Source organism: Silurus aristotelis, assembly GCF_946808225.1.
Source record: "Silurus aristotelis genome assembly, chromosome: 7".
NCBI classification, from domain to species: domain Eukaryota; kingdom Metazoa; phylum Chordata; class Actinopteri; order Siluriformes; family Siluridae; genus Silurus; species Silurus aristotelis.
The window spans coordinates 25,244,304-25,261,217 of NC_139580.1; the positions used below are offsets into that span (position 1 = coordinate 25,244,304).

At 39.0% G+C, this 16,914-nt stretch overlaps 1 protein-coding gene across 2 annotated transcripts in view; it reads right to left on the bottom strand.

Annotated features, from left to right (window-relative positions):
• syt7a (synaptotagmin VIIa) overlaps positions 1 to 14,685 on the bottom strand; it is a 146,459-nt gene extending 131,774 nt beyond the window's left edge. For both annotated transcript variants that reach the window (XM_083546320.1, XM_083546319.1), the window contains exon 1: positions 14,129 to 14,685. In XM_083546320.1, the coding sequence (XP_083402446.1) occupies positions 14,129 to 14,162 (34 nt within the window). In that variant the 5' untranslated portion in view covers positions 14,163 to 14,685. The remainder of the gene's footprint in view (positions 1 to 14,128) is intronic.
• Between the last annotated feature and the right edge of the window lie 2,229 nt (positions 14,686 to 16,914).

The window sequence follows — 16,914 nt, forward strand, 5'->3', positions numbered from 1 at the left end:
TACAAGCCTGATACACTATATAGACAAAAGTATTAGGACTCCTGACTTTTCTAGATGCCATATTTGTTTCTTCCCCAAACTGTTTTTACAGAGTTGGAGGCATACAGTTGTATTGGATGTTGTTGGATGCAGTAGCGTTCAATTTTCCCTTCACTTGAACTAGGAGACCCAATCCTGTTCCCATATTACAATGCTCCTGTGCACAAAACCAGTTTCATGAAGATATGCTTTATATGATTGGAGTGGAAGATCTTGAATGGCCTGCTATAGAGCACTGACCTCAGTCCTATAAAAACACCTTTGGGATGAAGGGGAATGCTGACTGCACCCCAGGCCTCCTACATCAGTACCTGAATTTACTAACACCCTTGTGGCTGAATATGCACAAAAAAAAAAAAAAAAAAAAAAAAACGTGTACATGGGATATGTAAAAAGCACAAACTTACCACTAGCATTAGCAGCTAGCATTGTTCTGCACAATGCACACGTGAATGATTTAAACTTAGCACTAAGAAGGGACACACACACACACACACACACACACACACACACACACACACACACACACACACACACACACACACACTAGAATGCCATTAAGGTAAATGTAAATAGAACACTGAGTTTACAGTCTTCTGGAAAAATATACATTACTTATTACAGTTAGCTGGCTTGTTGCTAGCAAAAAGGAAAATGATGGCATTCATGTTTTTTCCTCTTTGTAGCTTGAATGCACAAAGGTCGAAAACTTTGACCTCCATCTTTTGAGGTAAAAATGAAAGCAGCATTTTTAGTATATAAAGCTGTTGCTTAAAATCGATAGAGAGATAGATGGATGAATGGGTCTGTCTCTCTTTCATCCTACTTTTGCATTCTTTATAAGGGAACTGAGTTTTTCTCTCTCTCTCTCTCTCTCTCTCTCTCTCTCTCTCTCGCTCTCTGTGTGTTTGTCTTTCTCTCAGTCTATTTATCTCTCTGTCTTTCACTTTGTCTCTGTCTGTCTGTCTCTCTCTCTCGCTTTCTCTTTCACACACACTCTCTCACACACACACACACCCTTCTCCTCTGTGTGACCTTTCAATCATGCCAGCATGTCCTCTCTAACATACACTTACTTCTGTCACACTTGCGCTATCTTTCACACACACACACACACACACACTCACACACTCACACACTCACACACTCACACACTCACACACTCACACACACACACACACACACACACTCACACTGTGTGACTGCTTAAAGATACTCCTGTCAGGAAGGACAGATGACAGTGAAAGGACCAGGAAGTCAAAAACATCATTGTACATCATTGAGCCAAAGCCAGAGCCTGTGCACACACAAATAAACACACAATTATGTTTCTGGGTTTGGCGTCTCATGGTCAGATGGAACGCTGAATTAGGCTTCACATTAAAGCTTAATTGAAATTTTCCATTCTTTATTAATGGCATCATGTCATTTAGATTCTATTGTTGATAGTTTCAGGCTTTCGAAAATGCTAACCATGGTTTACAAAATGATGGCTAGAGAATTCACTTTGTCTCCAACTATATATTTGTATATATAAACTGCAAAACATCACTAGATCTTGCTTCTGATTTACACGGTTTATAAAATGTCATTACTACATCTGGGTAATAAAATGTATACTTATCTTATGGTCATCATCTCAGGTACCAAATCTGAAAAAGTGTTTGGCACTAGTGGCTTATCTTCTTCCTTGACACCTGACTTACAGAACAAATCTGAATTATTCTAATAGATATGTGCATATTTGTGGGATTTACTTGACCATAGATTTCCTATATATGTTTTTTTGGATTGTATTATCGTAATGGTGATGGAGTTAAATATTTCATGACCTGAGTTTAATTTCTAGAAAAATATGAACATGCAAAACATAAAGGTATGTGAAAGTTATGTGCAAAGGCTCAATGAAAGCTGGGTTGAACACCTGTGTTAAACTATTAGGCAGTGTCAGATTTTTGTAATGAAAGCAAAGTGATGAGCGAAGCTATTTGATTTATTTGTTTCAGACGCTTACCGTGCGGTCATGCACAGAGCACTACGCTCTCATTACTGTTACAGCTGAGAGTAGAGTTGTGTCAAAACACTTAACCACACACACACACACACACACTTGTGCACATGCACTCACACACACATACACAAAGGCAGGTAGTTATGCACAAAGGCTGTAATTAGCTCTTGTAGCAGACTAAAGCAATAATCACTCACGCTACTTTCGATCTCTGGCTTCTCTCTCGACCTCTCTCTTTAATCGCATCTAAGACCTATAAATGAAGTCGATGTCTCCTAACCCTAGTACACCTCGGATACATGCGGGGGTCACCTGTTTCGAGACTCAGACAAAAGCAAAGACGACAGCTGCGCTGCTCCTTTGTCCCTCACGGGACCCCATTCATGCTGCAACCTCGTTTCAGCAGCTTTGCACTGTATTTCTCTCTCTGCTTTTATCATCATCATTTAGCTGTAATGGGTTTGTAATCTTGTCATTACACCCCACACACATACACACACACCCACACATACACTCCCCTGTCTCCATCGGCAATTTAAATTCCCTCTGACTACACAGCCGTGTACTAAGCTACCACAGCAATTTGCTATTAGACACACTTTAAATGCAGACAGGAAGTAGGCAAACATCACCTCCTATGAGAGTCAAGAATGACAGCTTTGACATTTAGCATATTAAACCTTCAAAGTGAAGCGTGAGCCCCCCATTTTAAAGATTTCTACATAGATAGGGAGTAATAAAGTACAAATACTTCGTGACTGTACTTAAGTAAATTTTTCAGTTGTCAGTTTTCCGACATCTTTTTAATTTCACTCATTACATTTTTTTTTAAGTGTAGTCAGTACACTAACTTCACCAAAATCTTTTAAAACATGCATATTTGTACTTGAGTGAAGGATGTGTGTACTTTTGCCATCTCTGGATTTCTTTAAAGCAAAAAAAAGAAATAGAAACGCTGTTTGAAAAGCTCTGAAATGCAAATTACCGTAATTTCCGGACTATAAAGCGCACCCATATATACACTGAATTTTACAAATATTTTTATTTTGAACATTAATAAGCCCCACCTGTCTATATACCGCAGTGTCTACAATAAAACTAATTAACTTTACACAGGCTTTAAAGAAAGACATGTTACACACGGTGTAACGGGTGAAATATGTTGCGCTTCCTTTAGGAGCATAGCGGTATTTTGGGAATATCCTGGCACTGAATTTTTCCGGTATTACTGCATGTGTTCAAGACAAGGATTATGTCCTTATTATTTTCTGATGCTCATTTCTAATTTTCTTTGACTAACCCGTAACGCTGTTGCCAAGAAAAATAAAAAAGCACGAGTTTTGGAAACCTGTCTGTGCTTATATGATTTCTGTTGCAATTGGAGTTAGCGAGCTCTCCCTTCACCCAGACTCAACACGTTACAACGGCTTGTATCTAAACAGAAGCCTACCAAGAAAGTCATTGTTCACTGTCTTCCTCCTTCCTTTCACAACTATTTCTCTCGGGAGTTTATCTTTTGGCATCGTCGTGCGTTTAAAAGAAACATTTATTCTCCCGATGCCGTGCAGCTCAGAACACAGGTGAGGTGCGTTTTTTCCGTTTCTGTTCGGAAATTTCATTAGTCTAATATGTCGCTCAGTTTTTTGGCTTGAAGTTTGTGAAACCAAGAAAAACCCAGGAAAAATTCAGAAAAAAATTGCGGCTTATAGTCCGAAAAATACGGTAACTACATTCTTCAAGGATATGTATATGCACTGTGATGGACGCAATGATGCCAAAATGTGCTTTGGTTACTCAAAACGAATGAATGTATAAAAGGATATAGACATTATATGGTTTTAAAAGGGAACATGTTGCATGACAGACACTGACAATTCGATCTTAATGCCTCAGACTACTGCTTTCTTCTGAGAATTGGTTCAGTAAGATCATTTGAAGCTTCCGGACTCTTTTGTTGAAAGAGAAATATTGAGTCAGGCGAGAAAAGAATAGAGCCGTGTAACAGTCATGTAATTTTACGGTCAGCTATGTGTCAGAGTTTCGGGTCAGAATGGTGAAAAAATGTGTCATTCCCACGCTCTATACGCATGGAAGAGGTCCAAGTGCACTGTGATTGGCAAGTGCCAGAGCCAAACAGGGATAAGAGGAAGTGCATAAATGGATAATCAACAAGGGAGGAAGAACGATTCAGGATTAATGGCATTCAGTTAAACATCTTTGGATGCTGATTTGTCCTTGTTGCCAGCTGTTCATTAATGAACTAAACTGTTCATAAACACAAACTGTTGGTCGTCTTCTCTGCATTTTTGCATTTGATCTATTACTTTTTTTATAACAGTGATTGTTTTTTATAGTGTGGTAGCACTACCTGATAACCTTATGTTTTGAACTGTTTTGGCTGACCTTTCCTCACGATGTCCAGCTTTTCTTGAAAAGTTGGTATTGTAAATGTCCTTGTAAGTATACTCATCAGCCATTGTATAATGAAAAAACAGCTATGAAGTCTACACGAATATCTGAGCTTGTGCTGTTTGCTACAGATGCGGTGTGCAAGCTCTGACTAGTGCACTCTCTGACCATCCAATCAAATCAAAGGACGTGAAACAACAGCTACAAGCAACATACAGTTACAAAAAACACAGGTGCTGATCCTGCTGCCTTATGTCAGATATGGATAGAAACTCCAACGTTAACAGGCACTCCGTGGCACGGCTCCAAGAGAAAAGAAAAGCTATGGAACGAAGGGAATAGATTATTGGGAATCATTTTATATATATTTATGGACAAATATATATTAGATAGCAAATCAGTGATTCTGTTGGACCACTGCATAAATCGTAAGTACTGACTCAATGTATTTTCCCTTAAAATCTTTTTTTTTTCACATGTCCAAAAGGTGCAAAATTATGTTTTATTCTAGCATTCATTTAAATTCAATTATAATCTGTCAGGTCAAATCCCATTTTTCAGGCATTCACTTACTGCTCTTTATGTCAAGTTTTATTTACTATCAATAATAAATAAAGTCTATTTAGCATTACTGCCATCATGCTATGTGCTCGCATCATGCTTTGTGCTCGAAGTGTCACTAGGTTTATGTAATAATAATAAATCCCCAGCTTGTAAGCGGGTGATATTTCTTTGTCAGCCACAAGAGCTGTTCTACAGTTTAACCCTACATAGGTTAAAAAAAGCTACAGAAAGCATGATTTGAAAACAAAAACAGAAGTACTGTATCTCTGCGGCTCAATGCAAACATGTTCCAGGAAATACACAGTGTTTGCATGTATGGCAGCTTAAAGCCAGTTTGAATCCTGAGCTTGGGTTACTGCCTTAAACGGGTTTCTAAATGGGTCTGAGTTTTTCTCTGGGCTCTCTGGTTTCCTCCCACTTTTTAAAAAACATGGCAATAAGTGGACTGAAGATTCTAATCTGCCCCTAGGTATGAATAGATGTCTGAATGTGAATATGGTACCTTGCAATGTACTGGCATCCCATCCAGGATAATTTTTTTTCTTTGCGCCCGGAATCAGGATAAAGCAATTTTCTTAAGATGGATGGAGTTAATTACTGTTCACCAAAGTTAAAATGCCGCAGGGGTACTTTCTCTCACATTGGCAAACAACACTGACTCTCCATATGCATAAAAGGGGGTCAAATATGAATACTTCAAGGTTTTATTTCTTCTCCCTTTGCATTTGTGGCTACTTCATCCATCCTTAATTCTTTGCATCCTTCATTTCACCTTCATTTTTTATTACCGTAAGTGTTCATATGTGGCGTCTCCTTCCTGCCCTTTTGCAATGCATTAAGCCTAAATCTATACAAAGTTTTGCATTTAAAATACTCTCAACCTATTTTTACAGAAACCTTATTTTCATCACTTTCTACTATTTAAAAATCAACGCTCTGGCACAAGCATACAGCTCACTGCACAGTACCATATCAAATTTTTTATTTGAATGGTCTATAGGTCACGTTCTGTAACAATGCATTTTTATCAAACACACTAAATAGCAGTCAATATACTATGAAAGTGAGACTGATATGTAAATAATTGCATCTTTTGCTATTTAATTGTACCTTTAATTTTCTCATGAAATGCTGCCCACTACATTAATAAACTGTACTTTTCATGACATTATGTTTAGACTTGACATGACACATAAAACACAATTGGTTTTGTAAATCAAATGGTAACACAGTAGAGTAGCGTGGGCATTTGGAAAACATGTAAAGCCTCTGTGTTCTCAGTAGTTAGAAAAAATATTACATGGTAAAAACTTTCCATGTTATTAAAGATTACCTACATTAATACACCACACAACTATGCGACTTGCAATTCAGCATTTGCAGAAAAATAGGAGAAATTAGACACATTTTATTAGTCTGAAAAGTCACATTATATCTTATGAAAACATGAACCATTTTAAAAACAGTTTTTTGGCAAAATCCAAAATGGAGGAAGATCTAAATAAGTAGAAATTGACTTCATAGGGTCAGTTGAATCGGCTTTTAAATTTTGGTCGCATGGCACAAAAGTTATGTCCATAAAGGTACTTACAAATGGGCTCAAATTTGACCCAATAGTAGTGCTAAAGAGTTTACAGCACTTTATCAAATTTGTTTAGACTGTTCCCCATACCATCCCCATCCAGTGTGCCAAATTTCACAACTTTTTACCAGATTGTGTGCCATAGACCAAAAAGTCGTAGCATAACAATAGGCTGCCTACACACCTTAAGTGCTCAGCCTTCAAATTTTTCATTACATTGAGGTGAGTTTTGGTAATTATGTCAATGCAGAATGTGGCATACAAAGCAAATGAGTTAAAGTTTGATACATTGCTAAGCAACTGAAGCTCAATTCAGCCCACTAATATTCTGTGTATAGAAGGTGTACCTAGGCTAGATGCATACATATTTTCCTTTAAGACTGGCTAAAAATTGTATGCTCGTTGCAAGTTAACACTACATTCGGCAAGTGAAAAACATGAAAATACGTCATATTTTTTATAGGGTTTATCAGTGTGTCCAAATGTACATTCTGTACTTCGCATCTGTCCCATTTGTTTTCCTGCATGCCTGAATAATCATTTGGGAGTTTAACAGAAAGAACACTTGCAAGCTGAATGACAAAACTTCTATACTGAGCACAGAAGCACAATGCATGTATAGTAGGACAACTGTGCTTCCAACTTTGTAGTGATGATTGAATATGCAGTACATATCTGTGGAACAACGACTATGAAAAAAACATGGTCTGCCTATGTGCAACATCCATTTGCTAAGAAAAAGCACAAAAAAAAGAGGAAAAGGCTTCGATAGCGAGCTGGCTAGGAGAACCTAAAAAAAAAAAAAAGACAGGAACAGTATGTACTGTGAGCACTAAAAGCAGAGCCAGATGTCATGCATTGAACAGAGTTCACTACCAATATAGCCATCTAATATTTATAATGATTAAATGCCTTAAGTTTAGGATCAATTTATTATGCCTGTGAATCATTTTATAAGAGTAAAGCTGGATATACCAGAGCTTAAAATCAATGTCTCTCCTCAGTTATCTCTCGTATAATAGCTTTCTGCAGGTTTCCAATTACTGTGACAAGTAAGCCTGGCTTTTAGGTAATATCCGCTAGTTTAAAGTGCCGATGAGAAAGAAGTCCCGGATTTCTACTTGGTCATTATAGTTTGCACATTTGTATTGATTATTGACAGTATGGGTAGTCCAAAGTGACACTCAATGTTTCAGGGTTTTAATGCTTCTCTTCTGTCTAACATCCGGCACATTTCATTAGTCTTTTTTTCTTTACTCCCTTTACCCTAAGCCTTCCACAACACACCGACACCACCGTGATGAACAGGACTTAATGAATAATACATGAACTGTCAATCAATGCGTTTCTCTCATCTCCTCTGCTCCAGCCCTGAACGGACACACACACACACACATCTACACACACACACAAGCACAATCCCACAAACTTTAACATTCTGCATCATTCTGAACCACTGCATCCACATTCTTTCCCAAATATTATAATGTCAACACACACCAGTCCACATGTTCCATGCATCACATTACACACTTGGGAAAGTAATTAATAATTGAAATTGACAGTCCCTACATCATGTGCTGTGTATAGATATATTGAAGTATCTGTGTGTTTAGTCATTTAACATAAATTAATAGGTTTTCCTATTAATATTTGACATTTTCATTAGTCCCTGAATTTGAAGAATCTACGATCATATAAACTTGTTAGGAGAAACAAATAATAGGATTTGACTGGATATTATTCAAGTGGGTTGAAGTGACTACTTACTCGTGGGCTCTTTTTTCTCCTTTTGTATTTATACATTGTGTTGTGTTGTGTATATACTATATACGGTATTATGTCTATTATTTTATATATTTGCACATTTCTTTTTCTTTGGCTGCTGTCATATTTCCCCACTGTGGGACAAATAAAGGTATATCATATCTTATCTTAAGTAGTTGTTAGATAAAGGCCTCTCTCTTATCATAAAGATTTCTAAGTTCCCTAACTTCATTTTATGTGCCACCTACATCTGCAGCTGGGACTGTCCAAAGACTGAAAGCTTAAAAAGTTAATTTTATCCAAATCAACATTGTCTTTAGTGTTATATCCTTATTCCTTATTATAGGTGTTATAGGTGTAAGTTTCATAATGTCTAATGATATAAAAAGCATGCTTAAAATGAGCAACACTTAATATATTAAAAAAAATATATATATGTATGAATTATTGAAATATTGCATCTCTATTCAAATGTAGTGTCGGTCTGATTAAAATATAAAGGATTCAGAGAATTCAAATGAACATTTCTTATGTTGCTATGCAACCAAATCTTGTGGCAGAGCATTTGTATTTAACATACAGATGGAGCTGCAAATAAGGAACCTGCAATGTCTTTTCTGTGAGATTGGGCTGGAAGGTGTTGAATAATTTTCTATAAAAGCAGCTCAAGAAATACAGTAAGGCTACAAGTACTATATAATACAAGTAACACTATATAGCAAAAGTAATGGAATACCTGACATTTCCATACATACATGTTTTCCCCAAACTATTCCTACAAGGTGGGAGGCACACCATTGTATAGAATGTCTTTGGATGTGGTAGCATTACATTTTTTCTTAACTTGAACTAGAAGACCCAAACCTGTTCCAGCAGGACAATGCACAAAGCCATCTCCAGGGTTAAAGATCTTGAGTGCTCTAGAGTTCTGACCTGAACACATTTGGGATGAACTGGAACACTGACCTCATCCTAGGCCTCCTCATATCACCTACATCAGTACCTGACTTTTCAAATGGTCTTGTGGCTGAATGAACACAAATCTCCACAAACACACTCCATAATCTAGTGGAACATCTTCCCAGAAAAATTAAGGAAATGGGGAGTAAATGTGGAATGGAATTTTCAAAAAGCACATATGAATCAAAGGGTCCGGAATCTGCAAACTTTGGTCTAAATAGTTTTATCTTTTGTCTAAATAAGATGTCAGAATAATTTTCTGTAAAGAAAGTTTATCGGTTTATAGAAGGAATCTCAAGTGTCAGTACTTTGTACCAGTAAGAATTGAAGCTGTAACTTTAAACGGAGCATGAAATAAAAATTTAGCTGCAAATTCAGCATGGTCTCCAACAGTTAAAAGGGATTTTAGGTGTTCAACAGGAGTTAGCAACCTAACTGGAGATAATAATGAATGAATAAAAAAAGCATTAAGCCAGCTGCTTGAAGGTGAGCTAAAACACTATAAATACACAAAACACTTATACTGATTAAACTGTTATTCATAAAAGCTGGCACTTATTTTTTTGTAAAGAATAAAAACTATATTCAATCAAGTCAGTACTTCATTCCTTCTGTAAAACCATTTATACTATTTTAAGATATGTACATATTTTTTTTATATTTATGGCATTTGGCAGACCCTTTTATCCAGAGCAACTTACAATTAAGCTGTTGATGGTAAAGGGCGTTGCTCAAGGACACAGCAGTGGTAGTTTAGTGGTGCTGGGATTTAAATTCATGACTTTCGGATCCAAGGTCCAATGCCTTAACCACTAAACTACCACATCTTTACAGACCTGTTATATATCACTGGTAACTAGTAACATTACTAATTCTCACCAGAATTGAGTGCTCTAAATGGGAAAACTGATAGGAATGCTTATTCTGAATTTACTGTGTAATTTTATTTGCTCACAAGAATTCATACTGAGAGGAAGGTCTAATGAGGGGGCATCAAGGGGTGTCTATAAAATGACTGACCTAACTTTCCAACTTTTTCACGGTTCCCTGAGCCACAACATATACAAATATTTAAATGTTATTTAAACAACAAAATTACAAAAACAGACGATACAGACATAAGGACATTCTAGTTCCAAATGTCCCCCTTTCCAGGCTCTCAGTGTCATGACATTTTCTTACTAATTTCAAGAAAGAAAGAATCAAATAGAATGGTGAGAAAAATGACCATTTATAGCTGTTATAACACAAGTGATAACAGGAGATAAAGTGTTTTCCAGATGTTCCATTATAATAAACATAATTATAATTGGACATGAGTTATGGTGTGTCCTTCTTGAATAAATTAAATCTTGTAAATATAATAGTAGGTGAAGAACAAAACAAAGACACTGCAAGACAAGCTTTTAACAATGACTTCAGGATGATAGGATCAGGATGATAGGAGGTCAGAGAGGAGCATAAGGAGGTTAGCAGTCTCGTGACAGTTTTCCACACTGAATGGGAAATGTGCATCGTCTGTATTTCATGTTGAAATATCTGTATTAAATACACATGGGAACAATCAGGAAAATCAATAGCCAAACAAAAGTATAAGGAAATAAATAATATAAAAATATATCCTATTTTGTAATTCTTGGATCTCTCTCTCTCTCTCTCTCTCTCTCTCTCTCTCTCTCTCTCTCTCTTTTATATATATATATATATATATATATATATATATATATAGAGAGAGAGAGAGAGAGAGAGAGAGAGAGAGAGAGAGAGAGAGAGAGAGAGAGAGAGAGAGAGAGAGAGAGAGAGAGAGAGAGAAAGAGAGAGAGAGGGGGAGGTTATGGTTATGGTTCAATGCATATTAATTTATCTATTATACTTTACTATACTATAATTTTAATGCTTCTCTGTCTCCTTCTCTCTCTTTTAAAAGTATAGTATCATACAGTTTAATAGATAGATTAATATGCATTTAAATCTGAACCTTAGCTGTCAGAAAAGGTTGAGCACTTTTTCTCTGTCAAGTGATCATCTGTCACCATGCCCTTGAACTAATTTAATTCTTGAAGGTGTGAAAAAAGGTTTGACTTTATAAACTATTTGACCTGAAGGAACCTAATGTCTTTAAAAACTGTTCTTGTCACCTGCTAGTCTAATAACCTTTGACATCATTTTCCAACGCAATCTCCTCTGAGCAAACCAAATTAACCCTAACAAGGCACATATTTTTGCGCGGATTAAGGTGGATCCTGGGTGATCCGATTATAAGTGGACAGCATGGAGTACATGGGTGAATAAGGTCCTGTGTGTCTTGAGGCACTCTGTGATCTGACCACTTAAACTACCTTATGAGGGTGTATAGGACACGTGACCATATCACATTTGGAATATGAACATAAAAGTACCTCAATGTACACAAGCATTCAAGGACCTGTAACTGCATCCTCGCCATAGTATTAAGACTGCTTAGAAATTAGGCTGAAGATTACGCGAACCCCACTACTAGGCTAAAAGACAAAGGGGATGCTCTAACAGTGCAGATGAATGTTGCTGCTTTTTGTAGCATCTCTCACATTCCCATTCTTCATTCTCGCAGTTAACACCCTTTCTCCAGTGGAAATGATGCATGAAATCCAATCACAAGTGGCCCTCGGAGACGATTTCAGAATGCCAGGTGTAAACTTCAGCTGTCCACATGAGATCAGATCCCTCCAGATGTCAGGTGTAAACAGGAGTGAAGAGACTTGGATTAAAGGCTGCAGTTTTAAATGAGGTACGCAAGGCTGCATGGTGGATACAATGGAAAGCATTGTATCCATTGTATGTCACAATGCTTTCCTGTGCATTGTGACATACAATGCACAGGAAAGTTGCATCCACCATGCAAGGCTGCATGGTGGATGCACCAGAAAATTGCATCCACCATGCAGCCTTGCGTGGTGGATACAATGGAAAGCATTGTGTCTTAAAGCTCCAGTTACACTCTGAGTTTTGTTTGTTCTCTCCGTGTTTATGCAAGGTTCCTCTGTGTTCCTCTAAAAAAAAAAATGTCGGCTATGCTTTTATCCGGGCCTGTGTGTCCTGCAGCTCGATCTGCCACAGGTATTTTTGTTATGGCTGTAAAGCACTGGGCCGATTCTTTTAAACGCAACTTACTTACCCAGATCTGTCTGTAGAGTCTGGGCTACTTCTAGCTAGGACTTGACTTATTTCATCGATGATAATATTTAACATAAATTTGACCTAATTCCCTGATAGTCTTAGATCATTTGTTAGTTCTGGCTTGATTGATTCGGGTTCAGATCAGGGCAGTGAGTCTTCAGGCATCCGACAAATGAAAAAAAATAAACAGCAAACGAAATGGGGCCGAAGGGAAAACCTTTGCAAACTGGGGCGAGTGGAATTGTGTATGCACTTCACTAAAGATGTGTTCACACCTCATCACTGCCACCACTATGAAGTGATGACCGAGAATGAGTAAACGAATGCAAAGGTGCAAGCTCTCATTAGAGCTTGTCTCATTAGACTAACATTATTATAAGAAATGAATAAAAAGAACGCAGTAAGTCTCCTAATAATAATCCTAATCATCATCCTCGACTTTACTACCCATTTGAAAGCTTGATATGAGCCCCCCCCCCCATTTGATCAGCAATAACCTGGACGGAACCAAAAGGGAAATAAGGTCTTTTATGCGCGTGGTTCACGTGATTCGATCCACCGATTCCTCGTGCGCCGTAATCCCGCCCACGAGCGACGGAGCCGCGCGACACACACACACACACACGCAATCTAGCGCCCGATCGCTCCACCTTGAGACGCGCCGCGAATTCAGAACGAGACAGGAAGCAGTGGGTGCGCGCCTCGAGCGCCTTCAGCATCGGTGCAATCACACCGGAGTGAGTCGAGTACACTAGTGTTGAACTGTAATTGGCTATTTAGTGGGCAAATGGGTAACCCAAAACGAAATGGTCTTGCAGAATTTGTGCGCGTGTTTTTTCCAGCACCGGATGCACCCGTGCATCTTGATCCGTGCAGCGCTCCTTCCTGGTTATCACTGATACACTACACAGAGGCATTACCTCACCCTGGAAAAAAAAAAGGTGGCATGAAGCAAAGCATTACTGTACTCTCTTTTTGCATGGCGCACCGCGGGTCTGTTTGCTTACACACGCTCACGCATTTACGCACACATACGCCCGCAATCGGTGCTGAGCAGCAGGTGTTGCTTGTCTAACCAGCAGCTTTGGCTCCTAATTACCAGTTCGTCCTCCAATTAGCCGTGTCTCATTTCCGACAATATTAATAATAATACCCATAATCATAATATTAATTATAATAATCAGCACCATTATCATCATTCTGTCCTAACAGTCCCTGGAGCGTGCGGTTCCCTCGGGGGGAGACACCGTCCTAGCCCCGTGATTGCTTTGACCTTGTGTTTCCATGTCCTCTCCAGCCAGTGTTTCGAACCAGCCAACAAGTAGCTTCTCCATGTTCTCCGTTCACTGCTTATGCAAGAAGTCACCTTGGGCTGGATCCAGTGGCACTTGGTTCAGGTGGCAAACCGGGCAGCGCACAGTCAATGTCAATGGAAAACTATATCCTGAGGGGGACACGGTTGACGCTCTAATGTCCCCTCCTGTCTCTCGGTCTCTCTCTCTCTCTCTCTCTCTCTCTCTCACACACACACACACACACACACTCACAGGTGCTTAGCAGTCAACCCCTATCCAATCTAATACTCTCAGGGACGGATGCTGTATGAGACTCATCCAGGGATGCGTCCGAGCCGCACTTACCTTTGTTATGCTCCTCTTCTCGGTTCAGATACATGATTCGCCCTTCGACGCTGGAGACGTTTTTACGTTGGCTAATTGTACTCCTCCGGTGGGGAAAAAAAAACTCTCGCTTCCGCGTCTTTCTCTTCCTCTCCCTCTCTTACACACACAAACTCTTTCGCTCTCCGTCTCTCCCTCTCTCTTTTTTGGTGTGTAGTATCTTGTTGCTCGGCGAGAGGACGCGCAACGGAGTCCTCCCAGAATTACGCACGGCCAGGTAGTCAGTCTCTCTCTCTCTCTCTCTCTCTCTCTCACACACACTCTCTTCCTCATTCTCTCTTGCTCACCCTCTCTTTCTTTTCCCCCACTCTCTCCCTCTATTCATGCACACAGAAACCAGAAGAAAGACAGATTTCCGCACTCGGACTCTCCAAATCTTTTATCATTATTCCCATTAAAAACCTTTGCCATCATTTACTGGAGGTTTACTAAGCCCGTGAAAAGATCAACCTGGAAATGTTTTTTTGACACTGTGTGTGTGTGTGTTAGACAAGATCCTGCTAAATATAAAAAAAAAAGCTGACTAATGGCTCTGCGCTTTGCGCTCGCGCACACACGCACACACACACTTTTTCAGGTGATGGCGAACACGTGGGACACTAATTGAAGGGGTGTTGTCTCTTAACTAACCTCCAAAAACCGAGCAATTAGAGACCGCGCAAGTCTCCCGGATGAAGGTCCTGTTAGGAAACGGTTTTTTGTTGTTTTTGTTCGTGCAGGTGGATCCCACGTGATTCTGCGTTGATCACACGCACACGCTCTGCACTTTGTCATGGAGAAATAGTGAGAAATAGAGAGAGATTTGTGCGTGCTGTTCACGTTTGTGGCAGGAGATCAGAAGTTTTACGCGTCAAAGTGGTGACGTCTAGCGGATTGTGCTCGCCATTGCAATCGGCGTCAGTATTAATCCGTGCGTCCCCCCCACAAACACACACACACACACACACTCGCTCTCTCTGTCATCGATCCCTGAGATGGATCCAGTAGAGCTTAGAATAAAATATCATCATCTTCTCTCAGGACAGAGAAAGAGGTTCAAATTCCATCAATGCATTTCTATTGTTAAGGTTAGCAGCATTCAAGGGTAACCTTGGTGTGGCATAGTGGTGCCTCAAACATCCCAGGTTGTTCGTTCAGTCCTGAGCTTAGGTACAGTCTTTTTTCGGTGCATGTTCTCCCCATTGGCTTCATCTGGGTCCACAGTGCTCAATAGGGTGTGTGCACCTCATCCCATGTGAATTCTCATGCCTCTTGATTGATTGATAGATTAGGATTCACTGTGAAAGTAAAATAACTTCCACAGCTGAGAAACGGATTGTTAACCTACAACCAAAGCAATACCTTCAAATCTATGTCTTGAAAAGATCCAATAGAAAAAAGTGTCTTTTAGACCTGTAGTTTAGCAAAGCGAAGGTCATAATTTTTTAAGCACATTTAACAGCATTAGATTGTTATATACATATATTAAAAACAATCACATATTCTGTTTATACCAATAATACTATACTATAGAAAGTATTGGGACAGCCATATGGGGTTCTTTCCAAAACTCTATAGGATAACATAAATCTTTAGTTCACTTAAACTAGGAAACCCAAAACTGTTCTATCATGACAATGCCCTCATGCACAAATCCAGATCAATGAAGATATTGTTTATTCGGGTTGGAACACCTTGAATGGCCTGGTATAGAGGTTCTGACCTCAATCATTTGGGATCATTTGGAACCCTGACTTCACCCCGGGCATTCCTTTTAGGAAGGACCTGACTGAGGGAAGGTAAACTCTTCAAAGCCTAATCCTGAACCGATGATAAAATCATCAGGTGTGTTTTTACAGGTAATCGCGAAACTGACTGCTGGATTCAGTGGCTTTTAAGATTATGATACAGTATCTCTCAGTTGCGGCAATGCCAAGCCAGATGAGGCAGCAATAAAATAAATGGCCGTAGATAGTGATTGCAAGGTAACAAAGTTTGCGAGCATGCAATCTCATCGCAAAGTGTCTCTCTTGGCTGTAGAGCTTTCCATTAAGAGATGTAGAGATTGTGGCATAGTGGCATGTCTTTTACTGAACATGCAGCCAGGTGGGTTTGATGTCTGCTAAAACCAATGGCTAAACTAATAGCTCAAGCAGCTGCTTTTTTGCACGACAAACTTGTAAATGGAAATCCACTAGTACAATGATGTAAAACTTACTTCAATGTGGTGCTTTTATACAGATTTCTGGTGGGCAAATTATTGTCTATGAAGCAGACATAGTTGCAGATTTTTCTTTTTGGTTCCAAAAAAGGCTTTCATTGTTGTTCCTTTTGGACTCACAACTAAATTATAATAAAAACCTTAATTTAAAAACTGGCCAACACTTTTTCACACCACTGTATATATTACATTCTGTATTGTCTGTGCGTAGTTTCTCAGTGATATTAAATACAAGGAACAAGAATGCAGAGGCTTGAAATTATCTCTCACATCTCTATAAATATTTCCATCGCTATCTTCTCCTGCTAAAAAAAAACAGATTTTCATTGATTTAGTGACCTATATGCACACCAGCACTACCACTCTCGGTCTTGCCCCCCTACCTCACCACTGTATGCTTCAGTGATCTCCCCTCTGTCTTCAGCTTTTTATCACATCGCCTCTATTTTTTCCCTCCACATTCAGCCCCACTTATCTGGCCCATGTTGTCTCCTTTATTCCCCTTTTCTCTCTATCTCTCTCTTCTTTTTCTCTGTAGCCTGAGTGG